The 14,491-nt window shown below is 44.6% G+C and overlaps 1 protein-coding gene across 7 annotated transcripts in view; it reads left to right on the top strand.

The window, feature by feature from the left end:
• The window catches only part of HNRNPAB (heterogeneous nuclear ribonucleoprotein A/B), a 258,340-nt gene that overhangs the window by 128,040 nt on the left and 115,809 nt on the right, over nucleotides 1-14,491 (top strand). For 4 of the 7 annotated variants that reach the window (XM_073620765.1, XM_073620767.1, XM_073620772.1 and 1 more), the window contains exons 1-2: nucleotides 1,814-1,965; nucleotides 2,266-2,488. In XM_073620765.1, the coding sequence (XP_073476866.1) occupies nucleotides 2,292-2,488 (197 nt within the window). In that variant the 5' untranslated portion in view covers nucleotides 1,814-1,965; nucleotides 2,266-2,291. Of the gene's footprint in view, nucleotides 1-1,813; nucleotides 1,966-2,003; nucleotides 2,027-2,265; nucleotides 2,489-14,491 lie in introns of those variants that run through there. The other 3 variants (XM_073620770.1, XM_073620768.1, XM_073620769.1) reach the window with 3 other exon arrangements.

The raw sequence follows: 14,491 nt of genomic DNA, 5'->3' as shown, positions 1-14,491 counted from the left end.
TTTAAATTTTAATGCACTAAAACACACTATATTGCCCAAATGTTTGATGAAATAAAAAAAGATGATCTTAGTACATGGATACCAAACATGACATGCTTTAAAATTACGCACAAACGTGCAGTGGCGACAAACTACATACATTTTTAAAAGCCTTTACAGGTTACCACTTTAGATTTACAGAGGAGGTCTACTGCTAAAATTACTGCCCTCGATCTGACCTTCGTGGTGATACCTCACATGCATGGTGCAATTGCTGTTTACATTTGACGCCAGCCCAATGCTTGCGTTCGCTTTTGCGCAAGAGCAGGGGGGGACAGGGGTGCTTTTTTTTTTTTTTTTTTTTGCTTTTTTATCTTTCCTACTGTTCCTAGGGAATGTAAATATCCCCTATGATAGCAATAGGTAGTGACGGGTACTCTTTTTTTAAAAAAATTGGGGTCTATTAGACCCTAGATCTCTCCTCTGCCCTCAAAGCATCTGACCACACCAAGATCGGTGTGATAAAATGCTTTCCCAATTTCCCAATGGCGCTGTTTACATCCGGTGAAATTTAAGTCATGAAATGCTCGTAGCTTCCGGTTTCTTAGGCCACAGAGATGATTGGAGCCATTCTGGTCTCTGATCAGCTCTATGGTCAGCTGGCCGAATCACCGGCTGCATTCTCAGGTTCCCTGTTGGGACAGGAGAGTCAGAGAAAAACATGGAAGACGGTGGGAGGGGGGGGACATTCCCTCCCACTGCTTGTAAAAGCAGTCTAGAGGCTAATTAGCTGCTAGGATTGCTTTTACATGAAAGCCGACCGCTGGCTGAAAAGAATGATACCAAGATGATACCTAAACCTGCAGGCATCATTCTGGTATAACCACTCAAAGTCGTGAATGCCATAGCTGAAAACAAAAACATGGTTAACAATAAAACACAGTAAACAGCAAAGTATAAAAAAAGGGGGGGGGGGGCACGAATGGATGGCCTCCCTCTCATCTCTGAACGCTCCCAGTCAGAAGCCGACCGCGGCAAGCAATCACGAACCAGGTACGTGATTTTGCCTACCCGTGCCATTCTGCCGTAGTATATCTGCGTTAGGCGGTCGGCTATAGTAAATGGGGGGATTCACGCTGTTCCCGGCGCACCGTTTCGTAAATATGAGAATGTGCTGTGCGCCTCTACTGATGGCGCACGGCTTTTGTAAATCAGCCCCAATATTTCAAATAAGAAACACATGGAACAATGACTGTAAATACAATTTAGTTTTTTTCTTTATATAGTGTGTGTGTGTGTGTATATATATATATATACACACACACACACAAATGTTTAATTTTGTTTAGATTCTTTCATTCTTGTGACATAATACGTGTTCTGATTGTCTGCCTTTTTTTGTAACATGGAGTGTTAACTAGCTAGTAAAAAAAAAAAAAAAAAAAATAGACCGAGTGCAAGAAATTAAGGTTGTCAAACTATTGCAATGGACCCCACCCCAACGCTTTACACGTTTTTTAGGTAAGGCATCTTCCTTGACATATTTTACCCATACGAATGTGATGCTCCAGTTTGTTCACGAAGCCATTTTATATTTGTGACGTCAAAATACAAGCTACTCCGCAGCTCTCTAATGGAATTAAATGAAAACATTTTGACAGCAGCTGCTTTCCTTTGTCGGATGCTACCTTATTCCACTGTATTAATAAAACAATTACATAGCTCAACATGCGAGCCAGTAGATGTAAAGAAATCTGCATTCAAAAGCCAGGGTCGACAATCAGCGGCTTGTAAAGCTCGCGATGCTAGGATTTCGAGCTCTTGACAGACCTTCCAATGGTGAACCCCGGTGAATACAAAGGAGGTCTACCAACAGCCAATAGTGGTTCCGCGTGTTTCGGAGTGCATCTTTCCGGCTCTATAAAAGTAGCCACGAGTTAGCATTGTCGGTAGAATCCATTTTGAAGAAATTGAACGATTGTGGGGGTGTGTGAGGACGTTTAGCAGCGCTAGCGATTGTGGTTTTGCTTATGGACATATTATTTTTGTAGGCGATAGTTGTAGATTATTCGTGCATTAGATTAGCTGAATGCGATTACCCACTAGTTTGGCAAGCAGCATTTGTTGTGTGCAGTGCTTTACATGGGATTTTGCGATTGACTCATGCGGAGACTTGGGGGGGTGTAATTTGCGGCGTAGATTTCGGTCTCTTTGCAGACGTGTGAGTAGTGTGTGTGTGCTTTGTTCGCAGAATTGCTGAATTTTGGTTTGTTTTGTGTCTTTTAGGCGTGCGTATACTTAACTCTTAAAACATGTCTGATGCTGAGCAGCAGTATATGGAGACTTCCGAGAATGGCCATGAAGCCGCAGACGCCGAGGTCGCCGAAGTGGAACCTTCTGCGGCTCAGGAAGGACAGAATGGACCAGAGGGCGATCAGATCAATGCGAGTAAAGAGGAGGAGGACGCAGGGTGCGTAGCTGAAATTTCTTCCCCTTTAACTGAAGGAGTGTAAGTGATTTACGATTTTTAAACTTTTCGTTTTTATGTCTTAATTGAGAAACCGTACGCTTTGCGTGTGTCTTGACAGTCCTTTGTTCTGCCGATCTTTTGTTGGCGCCATCTGGTGCAGGGAGGGTCTAGGCCTCTTCAAAGTTGCAGTGTTTGTCGCAAACCTGGTAGGTTTAGTGGGGTAATGCTTTCTTATGCTGTGACGTGAGGTTTCTTTAAATAGTGCAGGCTGCATGTATACAGTGCATCTGGAATGTATTCAGTGCTTTGTTATAGCTTTATTCTAAATTCATTTTTTTTTTTTCTTCAAAATTTTACAAACGATAACCCCATAATGACACCGTGAAAGTTTGTTTAAAATCTTTGAAAATGTATTAACCACTTCCAAGCCAGTCCTGGCACTCCTCTCCTACCTGTAAAAATCACCTCCCTCCCCCCTCCTTTTATTCCTATTACAAGATGTGTGAACATCCCTTGCTAGTAATAGTGCATGACAGGTCCTCTTTACAGAGATCTAGGGTCTATAAGACCCCCACATCTCTCCTCCTAGGCTGGAAAGCCTGGGGGGGGGGGGTGTCAGCCTTTTCAGCTAAAAACACGATAGTGTTTACAATCTGCTGAGGCCGGAAGTGATTTCCTAATGTCACGCCTGGCCCCAGACGGTCATAGATGGCTGGAGACCATCTGGTTCTCTGTCGGCTCTATTGTATACTGCTGCCAGCTGATTGCACAGGTGAGCCGGTGGAAGCACACCGCCTGTAAAAAAAAACGATTAACCGGCTAAAGCCGCTATGATTTTTACTTAGCAGGGAATCGCTGGCAGAAAAAAAATATCTGAGGCCTGATATGACCTTAGGGTCATTGTCCTGTTGGAAGATCAACCTTCGCTCCAGTCTGCTGTCTAGAGTGCTCTGGAGCAGGTTTTCATCAAAAATGTCTCTGTACATTCCTGCATTCATCCTTCCCTTGATCCTGACTAGTCTCCCAGTTCCTGCTGCTGAAAAACATCCCCACAGCATGATGTTGCTTCCACTATGCTTCACTGTAGAGATGGTATTGGCTAGGTGATGAACAGTGCCTGTTTTCCTCCAGACGTGGCGCTTGCCATTCAGGCTAAAGAGTTTAAAGTGGTTGTAAACACTTACAATCCACTTTTTACTACAGGTAAACCTATATAAGGCTTATCTGTAGCTACCCCGGATATCTCCCAAACCTGCACGGTTTAGGAGATATCCCCTGTATCAGCATGTGCTGTCGTCATCTGCACTGAAGCAATAGCTAGTTCGTGCCGTCGCTTCAGCTAGTTTGCCGTTACCAGCGGCTCCCACACGCATGCGCGGGAGTGACGGTATCCCGCCAATCACAGCACTGGAGCCCACAATACCCGGAAGTAACTCAGAGTGCACCGCTGCGGGGGCTTCGATCTAAGGTCTGTATTTCATAATGCCTTTGTTTTGCAGGGTGTTTTTAGTTAGTTAGTTTATTTTTTGTGGGCTTACAACAACTTTAATCTTTATTTCATCAGACCGGAGAACTTTGTTTCTGATGGTCTGAGTTCTTCAGGTGCCTTTTTTGCAAACTCCAGGCAGGTTGTCATGTGCCTTTTACTGAGGCCACGCTACCATACATGCCTGATTGGTGGAGTGCTGCAGAGATGGTGGTTCTTCTCTGGAAGGTTCCCTTATATCCACAGAGAAGCACTGGAGCTCTGTTAGAGTGACCATCAGGTTCTTTGTCACCTCCCCGACTAAGGCCCTTCTTCCCCAATCGCTTAATTTTGGCCGGATGGCCCGCTCTAGGAAAAGTCCTGGTAGTTCCAAACTACTTCCATTTATGGATGATGGAGGCCACTGTGCTCATTGGGACCTTCAATACTGCAGAAATTTGTCTGCCTGGATACAGTCCTGCCTCCAAAGTCTAGACAATTTCTTGGACTTCATTGCTTGGTTTGTGCTGTGACATGCACTGTTGTAGGACCTTTTTATATAGACAGGTGTGTGCTCTTCCAAATCATGTACCATCAACTGAATTTACCATAGGTGGACAGCAATCAATTTGTAGAAACATTTTGGGGATGATCAGTGGAAACAGGATGCACCTGAGCTCAATTTTGAGTGTTTTAGCAAAGGCTATGAATACTTGTGTACATATGATTTTTATGTTTATTTTGATTAAATTTGCAAAGATTTCAAACTTCTTTCACGTCATTATGGGGAATTTTGAGGAATATAATCCATTTTAGGTTAACCGCTTAAGCCCCTGAAGATTTAGCTGCTTAATGACCAGGCCATTTTTTTTTTTTTTGCAATTAATTCAGGACTGCGTCGCTTTAACTGACAATTGCGAGGTAGTGCGACGTTATACCCAAACAAAATTGACTTTTTTTTCCCCCCCCCAAAAAATAGAGCTTGCTTTTGGTGGTATTTGATCATCTCTGCGGTTTTTATTTTTTGCTCTCTAAACCAAAAGAGTGTCAATTTTGAAAAAAACAATGTACTTTTTGCTATATCATTATATTATTTTTTTTTTTTTTTTTTTTTTTTTTTTTTTTTTTTTTTTTATCATGACTGCGACATTACGGCAGACACATCGGACAATTTTGACACATTTTTGGGACCATTGGCATTTATACAGTGATCAGTGCAATAAAAATGCATTTTTTACTATACAAATGTCACTGGCGGTGAAGGGGTTAACTGTGTTCCCTGCTATGTGTTCTAAATGAAGGGGGGGGGGGGGGGGGACTTGCTAGGGGAAGAGATTGATCGTGTGTTCATACAAAGTATAAACACCGATCTGTCTCTTCTCCCCTCAGAGAACTGGGATCTCTGTGTTCAAACACAGATCCCGGTTCTCGCCATGTCACAAGCGATCGTGGGAGCCGCCGGGCATTCGCATCGGCTCCAGGGGCGAGCAGCGGGTTTTGCGCCCCTAGTGGCCACAGGGCGAAGTGATGTAAGGTAATTTCGTTTTACCCAGCAGCGCCATTCTGCGACGGCTGGTTGGCAAGTGCTTAAGGCTGTAACATAAAATGTTAAACAAGTAAAGCACTGTGAATACTTTCTGGATGCACTGTACATGCAACGTTCTTATTTTTAGATAACGTTTGTAATGCCATTTTTCAACTTATGTAATGTTTCATGCCTTATCTAGTTTGAAAAAGATTTTAAAGATGTTGTAATATACCTAAATGCAGATTTTAGTTATTTAGGCCCTTTTCACATGGTCTGTGTTCTGATCAGCAAGGTTTTATATAAATGGAATGAATGCCCCCTTTGTGACATGTGTTCATTCAGCGTGGTTTTTATTTGTAACTTGATGGTTGTAAAGGCAGAAGGTGTGTGTGTGGGGTTTTTTTTTTTTTTTTTTTGTATTAAGATTAACCTGGTGTGCAGCAGCCCCCCCTAATTCTTGCCTGAGCCCCATATTGATCCAGCGATGTTGCTTGAGAGATTCGGCTGTATGAGACTCTTCCCTATTGATTGGCTGAGACAGCAGTGGGACACCATTGGCTCCCACTGCTGTCAAACTCTCTGTGAGCCAATAAGGAGAGAGGGGCGGCAGGGCCAGGCTGTGACTTTGTCTGAATGGACACGGAGCTGTGGCTCTGCTCTGGTGCCCCATAGCAAGCTGCTTGCTGTGGGGGCCCTCAGCAGGAGAGAGGGGCCAGGAACACAGAAGGACCTGACAAGAGGAGACTCTGGGCTGCTCTATGTAAAAACACTGCACAGTAGGGGCGCACATCTTCACTGGTCTTACAATACGATTATCCTGTCCACCATGCATCACTATTACTGCACGTGTGTGTGGGTTTTTTTTTGTTTTTGTTTTTTTTATCCAAAATTTCAAGCAGTCAGAACTATATTATGGGGTGGGGGTTAATTCTCAAATGTCCCAAAAGAGGACTACAATTTATTATAGGGCTGCAACTATTATTTTCATAATTGATTAGTTTCGATTAATCGGATAATGACCTTAAAGTGTATAATTTAGTTAATATGTAAAGTTTAAAATTAAAAGGCAATTTCTTCTTAAATATCTATATGCAGTATTAAATATGAATAACAGACAGAAGAGATATTGGTTTAATCTGGTAAATATCAGACTCAGAGCAAATTTTTTATTTAAAGAGAAAAAAAATTAAAGACAGGTTTTTTGTTGCTTTTTAGATTGAAGTGTAATATATACTATGTATGATAGACTTCCTTGTCATAGGTAGGTGGCTTGAGAAAAGCTACCTGCGCCTGCTGTCACTTATGCTGGCCATACAAAAACGATGTCTTCCTTCAAAAGAAAATTCATTTTAAGAACGTTTTCAGAGCAGCCCTAATTCTACTTTTCTGGGGTCCTCCTCCTGCCTTCAGAGTGCCCCAGTAGAAAGCTGCAAATTATAGTTTAGAGTGGCCCTATAGCAAGGTAAAAAAAAACTTCTGCCTTTAGAACCCCTCACTTCCTGCCCAGGACTACATGTCCCATGAGCTATTGCTCCTCACAAGTTCTCAGGCATTTGCTGACATGTATGGATGATGTACTGAGCTGTATGTGTGCTGCACTGTATTCTGACATGTGTGGACGGTGTGCTGCACTTCCTGATATGTAAACAAATAATGCGTTCTTTATGTAGGCCAACTAATCGGCTGGCCGATTTAATCAATTATGAAAATGGCTAACAATTATTTTCATAATCGATTAGTTGTTTAATCGATTAGTTTGTTTCGGTCCCAATTTATTCACTTTCAGTTCAATACAGAGAACAAAGGGGCATTCTTTACATCTAGAGGAAAAACAAAGACTTCTTTGCTGTAAGAGTTGTGACTAGACTGACTTTCACAAACTAGTTCTTGGCTGCTCAGTGGATAGTTTTAACAAAGACCTGAAAAAGTGCTGATGGTGGGATGGCTAGGACTAGGCAGAAGCGTGGTGGGATGGCTGGGATCAGACAGAGGCATGGTGGTTGGGGGAGGGATGTGAGCAGTGATATTGACACTTGCCTACTATGTCCAGTCTATTTCCCCCTCCAAGCTCCATGTGTCTCTGCTTCTCTTTTCCCTTCCAGTAATGCCTTGCCTGACGTCGGGTCTCCTCAAGCTCCCCCTTCACACTACTGGCTGTCAGCTCATCAGCTGACTTTCTGCTTCAGTGAAGGAGTTGGCTTTATCCACCAGGCAGGCTCTGCCTCTGTCTCCAGAATAGGCAGAGCACCGCATGGATGTCATCGGAGATCGATGCTGCAGATTTAGCACTGATGCAGAATTGCGAATGTCTGAATCGCGATGCATTGCTGCTGCAATTATATTCAACACCCCCTACTGCACAGAGCAGGCAAATATGACATGTTTGTTATTTAAAAGAAAAAAAAATAGGCTTTAGTGTTACTTTAAACAAACATGGATGCAGACCCTGTCTGTACAGAAATTTGGAAACCTTGTCAACTTAATTGTTTGAAAGCCTTAAAATTGACCTTTAAATAGAAAAACATTGACAGAAATATTCACATGAATCTTTACTAATGATTGGCTGGCTTTAAACCCTGTTTTAACCACTTCAGCCTCGGAAGATTTTACCCCCTTCCTGACCAGAGCTTTTTTTTTTGCAATTCAGCAGCTTTAGCTGACAATTGCGTGGTCGTGCGATGTTGTACCAAAATTGATGTCCTTTCCTTCCCATAAATAGAGCTTTCTTTTGGTGGCATTTGATCACCTCTGCGGTCATTTTTTGCGCTATAAACAAAAAGGGCGACAATTTTGAAAAAAAAACTATTTTTTGCTATAATATCCCCCAAAAATGTATTTAAAAAAAATTTTCCTCAGTTTAGGCCGATATGTATTCTCCAACATATTTTTGGTAAAAAAAAAAAATCGCAATAAGCGTCTATTGATTGGTTTGCGCAAAAGTCTTTTATTAATGGCGGCGATCTGCGAAAATGAGGGATGCCTACCTACACATTCCCATTGCAGAAGGGTGTCAGAGGTTCCTCAGACTGGCGGTGAATACCAGAGAAGGGACATTTCACTGGCAGTTCAGGGCCCTTCCCTTGGGGCTATCCCCCCCCCCCCCCCCGCATCTTCACCAAAGTTATGGTAGAAGTCTTATCTTTCCTGCGAATCAAGGGCATCTCGGTGATCGCATATTTAGACGATTTGCTCCTGTTTGCCTCTTCCCCGGAACAGTTGTTGCGGGACCTACAATTTACAAGAGACACCCTAGAAAATCTAGGTTGGCTCTTGAACCTGGAGAAATCCAACTTGATTCCATCACAAAAGATAATCTTTCTAGGTTACCTGTTGGATTCAATGAAACAAAAGGTCTTCCTTCCGTTGGAGAAAGTCCAGAAGGTGAACAGGGCGATGTTACTCCAGGGCAGCCAACAGATATCAGTAAGAAAGGCTATGTCAGCCTTGGGTTTACTGATGTCAGCACTTCCAGCAGTTCAGTAGGCAGGGTTGTATTTTCGCCCTTTACAACTCTTCATCCTGAAGGTTTGGGACCACAGTCAGGGGTCTTTGCACTCTCTGATAACGGTACCGAGTCAGATCAAGAGATCCCTATGGTGGTGGAGAAGAGGGGCCAATCTCTCACAGGGTCTGGAGTGGGTTCTTCCAGTGTCCAGGTGTGTCACGACCGATGCAAGCGGCACAGGTTGGGGTGTGCATCTGGATGCCCGGATGGTTCAGAGCGTCTTTCTGAGGGAAGAGGCAAAAAGATCCTCGAACTGGAGGGAACAGAGCGGTAGCTTTGGCTCTCAGAGCCTTTAAGTAAGAACTTCAGGGGCAGCATGTGCGAGTCCGGTCGGACAACTCCTCAGCTGTAGCCTACATAAACAGGCAGGGGGGGTACCAAAAGCAGACCCCTGTGGGCCCTGGCGGAAAACATTCTCAGGTGTGCGGAGGAAAATATTCTATCCCTCTCGGCAGTGCATTTGAAGGAGGAACAAAATCTGGTGGCAGATTTCCTCAGCAGGAAGGTGCTGAGAGAAGGCGACTGGGTTTTGAACCAGGAGGTCTTCGAGGCAATATCTCAGAAGTGGGGAAGGCCATGCGTAGACCTCTTTGCGTCGAGGAAAAAACAGGAAGGCTCATCTTTTTTTCTTCTCCCTGAACAGATGGGATGGAGCCCTAGGAGTAGACGCACTGGCTCAGAGCTGGCCTTTCGCCAGGTGTTATGCTTTCCCCCCTCCTGTACTGATCCCAGCCGTACTGAGGAAGTTCCAGCTGGAAAACACAACCCTCATTCTAATTGACCGCATTGGCCCAGGAGGCCTTGGTTTTCCATCTTAAAGAGTCTAGCAGCGGAACCTCCCTGGTTTCTGCCAGTCCAGGAGAATCTTCTTTCCCAGGGGCCAGTCTGTTGTCCCCAGGTGGAGAGGTGGAGCCTTGCGGCTTGGCTACTGAAGAATTGCTGAGGGGCAGGGGTTTCTTGGATCACTTAGTGGAGACCCTCCTAAGTTGCAGAAAAAAGGAAACCCAGGTTATCTACCAGAAAACGTGGAAGCGTTTTAATAGCTGGTGCACAGAAAGTTCCTTTGATGTACACAGCTCCATAGCGGAGTTTCTGCAATCAGGGGCGGACAAGGGGTTAGCCCTTGGCCCCCTGAAAGGACAAGTTTACGCTCTGAGCGTTTTTCTAGAAAGACAACTAGCTACTGATCTGTGGATAGTTAGGTGTGGTGTGTTTTTTTTTTTTTTTTTTTTTTGAGCATTGAGTAGGCAGAGACCATTGAGGGTCTCTCCCTTCCCAATGTGGGATCTTTCTTTGGTTTTACAGGTCCTTACGGGGGAACCTTTTTGAGCCATTAGAGACATGCATGTTAAAATGGATTACCCTCAAAACTGTTTTTGGTGGCAATCACTATGGCAAAGAGAGTGAGTGAACTCTAATGCCCCGTACACACAGTCGGATTTTCCGACGGAAAATGTGTGATAGGACCTTGTTGTTGGAAATTCCGACCGTGTGTAGGCTCCATCACACATTTTCCATCGGATTTTCCGACACAAAGTTTGAGAGCAGGATATAAAATTTTCCGACAACAAAATCCGTTGTTGGAAATTCCGATCGTGTGTACGCAAATCCGACGGACAAAGTGCCACGCATGCTCAGAATAAATAAAGAGATGAAAGCCATTGGCCACTGCCCCGTTTTATAGTCCCGACGTACGTGTTTTACGTCACCGCGTTTAGAACGATTGGATTTTCCGACAACTTTGTGTGACCGTGTGTATGCAAGACAAGTTTGAGCCAACATCCGTCAGAAAAAATCCTAGGATTTTGTTGTCGGAATGTCCGAACAAGGTCCGACTGTGTGTACGCCCTATAATTGTGGAAGGTCAATCTTGCTTATGACAGAACTGCTGATAAGGCGTCCAAAAAGGGTATGCTGCAGGGAGTCCACGTCTCTCCAGCCGTTTATCTCGCAAAGATGTACAAGATGTCAGTGTATGTGGGATCAATAATGTGCTTCATCCGCTCGTGGGAAAGACTATCTTACTGGTGAAGAGGCAGCTGATGGGTCCAGGGACACTGGTGGTTCCCAGCACTTCCAGACATTCAGGACGGCTCAGACAGTGGTGTACGTCACTTCCGGTTGTAGCGGGGAGGAGTGTGCGTTCAGAAATGACGTACAACGCTGTCTGAGCACGCTGCCTCCTCCTCCGAAGTACTACCTAAATTTTTTAGTTTTATTTATGATGAGCTGTGTGCCCTCCTCCCAAGGGGTTCCATCAGGGACTAAATTACACACCTTGATTCTAGAAATGTATCCATAACTCAAAATACAATATATTTACATTGTGTTGCAGCCATAAAATTTGGTTAAACATTTAAATCACTCCTGCTATCGTGAGGTGGTCCATTACAGATAGTTGACAGGTAAACTCCTTCCATAGGTTTAGTTTCCTCGCATTGAGTCTATAAAGTAATAAAAAATGTTAAAGGGGTTGTAAAGGTAAAAATTTTTTCACCTTAATGCATTCTATGCATTAAGGTGAAAAAACTTTTGACAGTACCGCCGCCCCCAGGCCCCCCGTTTTACTTACCTGACGCCTCGAATCTTCGCTCCTCGTCCTCGTCAGCTTCATTGCAGCTCAGCCTGGTCGCTGATTGGCTGCAGTGGATGGATTGAAAGCAGCGCAGCCATTGGCTCGCGCTGCTGTCAATCACATCCGATGACGCGGCGCGCCGGGGGGGCGGGGCCGAGTGATACAGCGAGCGGCTATAGCCGCCGGCTGTATCACGGGAGCGCGCCCGCAAGCACTCACCACCGTGCGAGGGAGCTCGCATGAAGGTGGTAAATGCTTGCGGGGAGGAGCTGAAACAGTCGCCGAGGGACCCCAGAAGACCAGGTTCGGGGCCACTCTGTGCAGAACGAGCTGCACAGTGAAGGTAAGTATGACATGTTTGTTATTTAAAAAAAAAAAAATAACTTTACAACCCCTTTAAGTTAATTTCAATTCCTCACATTAGCTCTATAAAAAGACCAATAGTGATAATGTTATAATAACTATGGTGAATTATTATTATTATTATTATTCCTCTGCAAGACTACTTTACGCAAAAATTTATTAGCCAATGTTGATACGTTCCTATCAGAGAAAAGGAGAGGGGAAGGTAATGCTGGCTATAGGTATTTCAAACACTGCAAGTTCCAAGATTGACCGCCATATACTGTCGTTTAAGCAGAGATTGGCACAATCTGCAAAATGGACAAGGAAATAAGTAAACTGTCGGAGCGCATCTTGGGCAGATAGGACTGTATGCGAGAACACGCTCGTGGTACAGCCCCGCCTCCCTGCACCGGAATTGTGATGGACAGCGCAGAGCACACTATTCCAGTGTACGGGGAGGTGGGGCTGTACCTTGTTCTCGCATACAGACCTGTCATCCCGATCTGTAATCGCACTGGAGACAGGTGGCGAGGAGGAGGACAGACCAGGGGCTGTGAGATCACCGCTGCCCACTACAGCGAGCCAGGCGCGAATGGAACTCCCTGCTCGCTTTTAACCACTTCCCTACTGCGCATAGTGATATGATGGCGGCAGGATTCCTTTGTCCCTCCGGGCCGCCGTCATGACATCTTTTACTTTGAGTCTCCTTGGGACGCGCTCCCGCCACGTCACTAGGCACCCGATGCGCGTGCCTGGTGGCTGCGATGTCCACCGGACACCAGCAATTGCCCGTGAACACAGCAGGACTGTGGATCTGTCAGAGGAGACCGATGGTGTGTTCCCAGTACAGAGTAACACCGATCAGTCTCCTCCCCTTTGTGAGTCCCCTCCCCCTACACTTAGTGCGGGCCCTAGGGAGTGATTCTATCGCAGTCACGATAAAAATCGCAGATCGCCGCCATTACTAGCAAAAAAAAAAAAAAAAAAAAAATGCCATAAATTTATTCCCTATTTTGTAGACGCTATAACTTTTGCGCGAGCCAATCAATATACGATGTCTTTGGAAGGTTTGTCTTTACATCTGTTAGTTCATTGAACCTGGGCTCGTTGCACCTCAGCAGTCATGAAGGCCTCTTGAGCCCCTTAGGGAAAGAGCCTTGACTGATGGGGGCATGGCCAGGGCAGGACAAGGTGGTTGAGGGGTCACCAAGGATTGGTTGTTAGGGGGGACGGGCTGGGCCTGAGCTCTGTAAAAGTTGTGCCCCTGGGGATTCTGGGTCTTTCAGGAAACGTGGTTGGAATCGCTTATTGCAAATTATTATTTTTATTTTTTTCTCAAAATTGTTGCTTTTTTTTGCTTATAGCACAAAAAATAAAATCTGCCGAGGTGATCAAATACCACCAAAAGAAAGCTATTTGTGGGGGGAAAAAAAATCTAAATTTCATATGGGTACAGTGTTGCATGACTGCGCAATTGTAATTCAAAGTGTAACAGAGCTGAATATTGGTTTGGGCAGGAAGGGTGTGAAAATGCCCTGTTTTGAAGTGGTTTAAAGGACTACAAGGGGGATTTCAGACCGCTGGCTGAGATTACTAGATGGATAGATCCCCAGGTAATAACTCTTTCAGCAGGCTAGTGGAGAGGAACTACAGAGCTCAGAAGAACATGGCTGACATAGTTGGTGAAGGTAGGAGCAACGAAAACATTCCTTTCAGAAGGATATCCTACCTGTACTTCCACATTGCCAAGCAAGTCACCAGCCTGTTTGCAGGCTATAGAGGGGAGAGAGAGACTGACTAACCATGTCATATAAGAGAACCTTTTACTGTATGTTCTCCTAAGTGGTCTGGCGGCCAGAATCGACTATCTGGACGGCAGACCTATACCAAGATGGCAGCTTCAGATTGACCAGCGCATGTGCTGTGATGTAATCGCGCGTCGTATGACGGGCGTTACTCGCTGCTCGGCATACCTTTTAACAAAGAGGGGTGGGCAAGGTTTCATCCACCCCAGCATTACGAATCAGACCCGGGGAAACCCTGGGTTGTTTGCACGCAAGGCTTGGGGAGGTGGGGCGCGATTGGGGGTGTGTGGCCAGCCACATCCGCCCATGTCATAGCCCACCATCTTGAGGAAGGGCAATGCCCATATCTGAGTTCCATTACCGCAGTCGCCTGTGGGGAAGGAATTTTACATGCATAATGTGATGCAGACAACTATTGGAATGAAATACAACCTATGAATGGTTGAGTATTGACAATTGAAAGGGTCCCTCATATTAACCTATACATGTAACGCAACATAGCAATTTATGAAAAGCCAAATACAGGGCCATAAGGTGAAGGAAATTGACCATATTGGATCATTCAGATCACTTGCTGGACTTTGTTCATTCTTTAATACACAATTAGCGCAACTTCTTTCTTGTTCAATTTTTCTCACATTTCACTGTTGGAGCTTTTTCATTTTTACTTTCAGTTTTTTAAAATGCACACGCGCAGTATTTTTTTTTTTTTTTTTTTTATAATTGACAACTATAGTCAGAGGCACTAACAATTTGCCCTCCTTTTGAGACTCCATAAGCTCTGACATGACTCCGTATTACTAGCAGCACATTCAGTGA

This window comes from Aquarana catesbeiana, linkage group LG03 (assembly GCF_042186555.1).
Source record: "Aquarana catesbeiana isolate 2022-GZ linkage group LG03, ASM4218655v1, whole genome shotgun sequence".
Taxonomy (NCBI): Eukaryota; Metazoa; Chordata; class Amphibia; order Anura; family Ranidae; genus Aquarana; species Aquarana catesbeiana.
The sequence above is the reverse complement of the archived record's forward strand: the minus strand, read 5'-3'. Positions and strand labels throughout refer to the sequence as shown.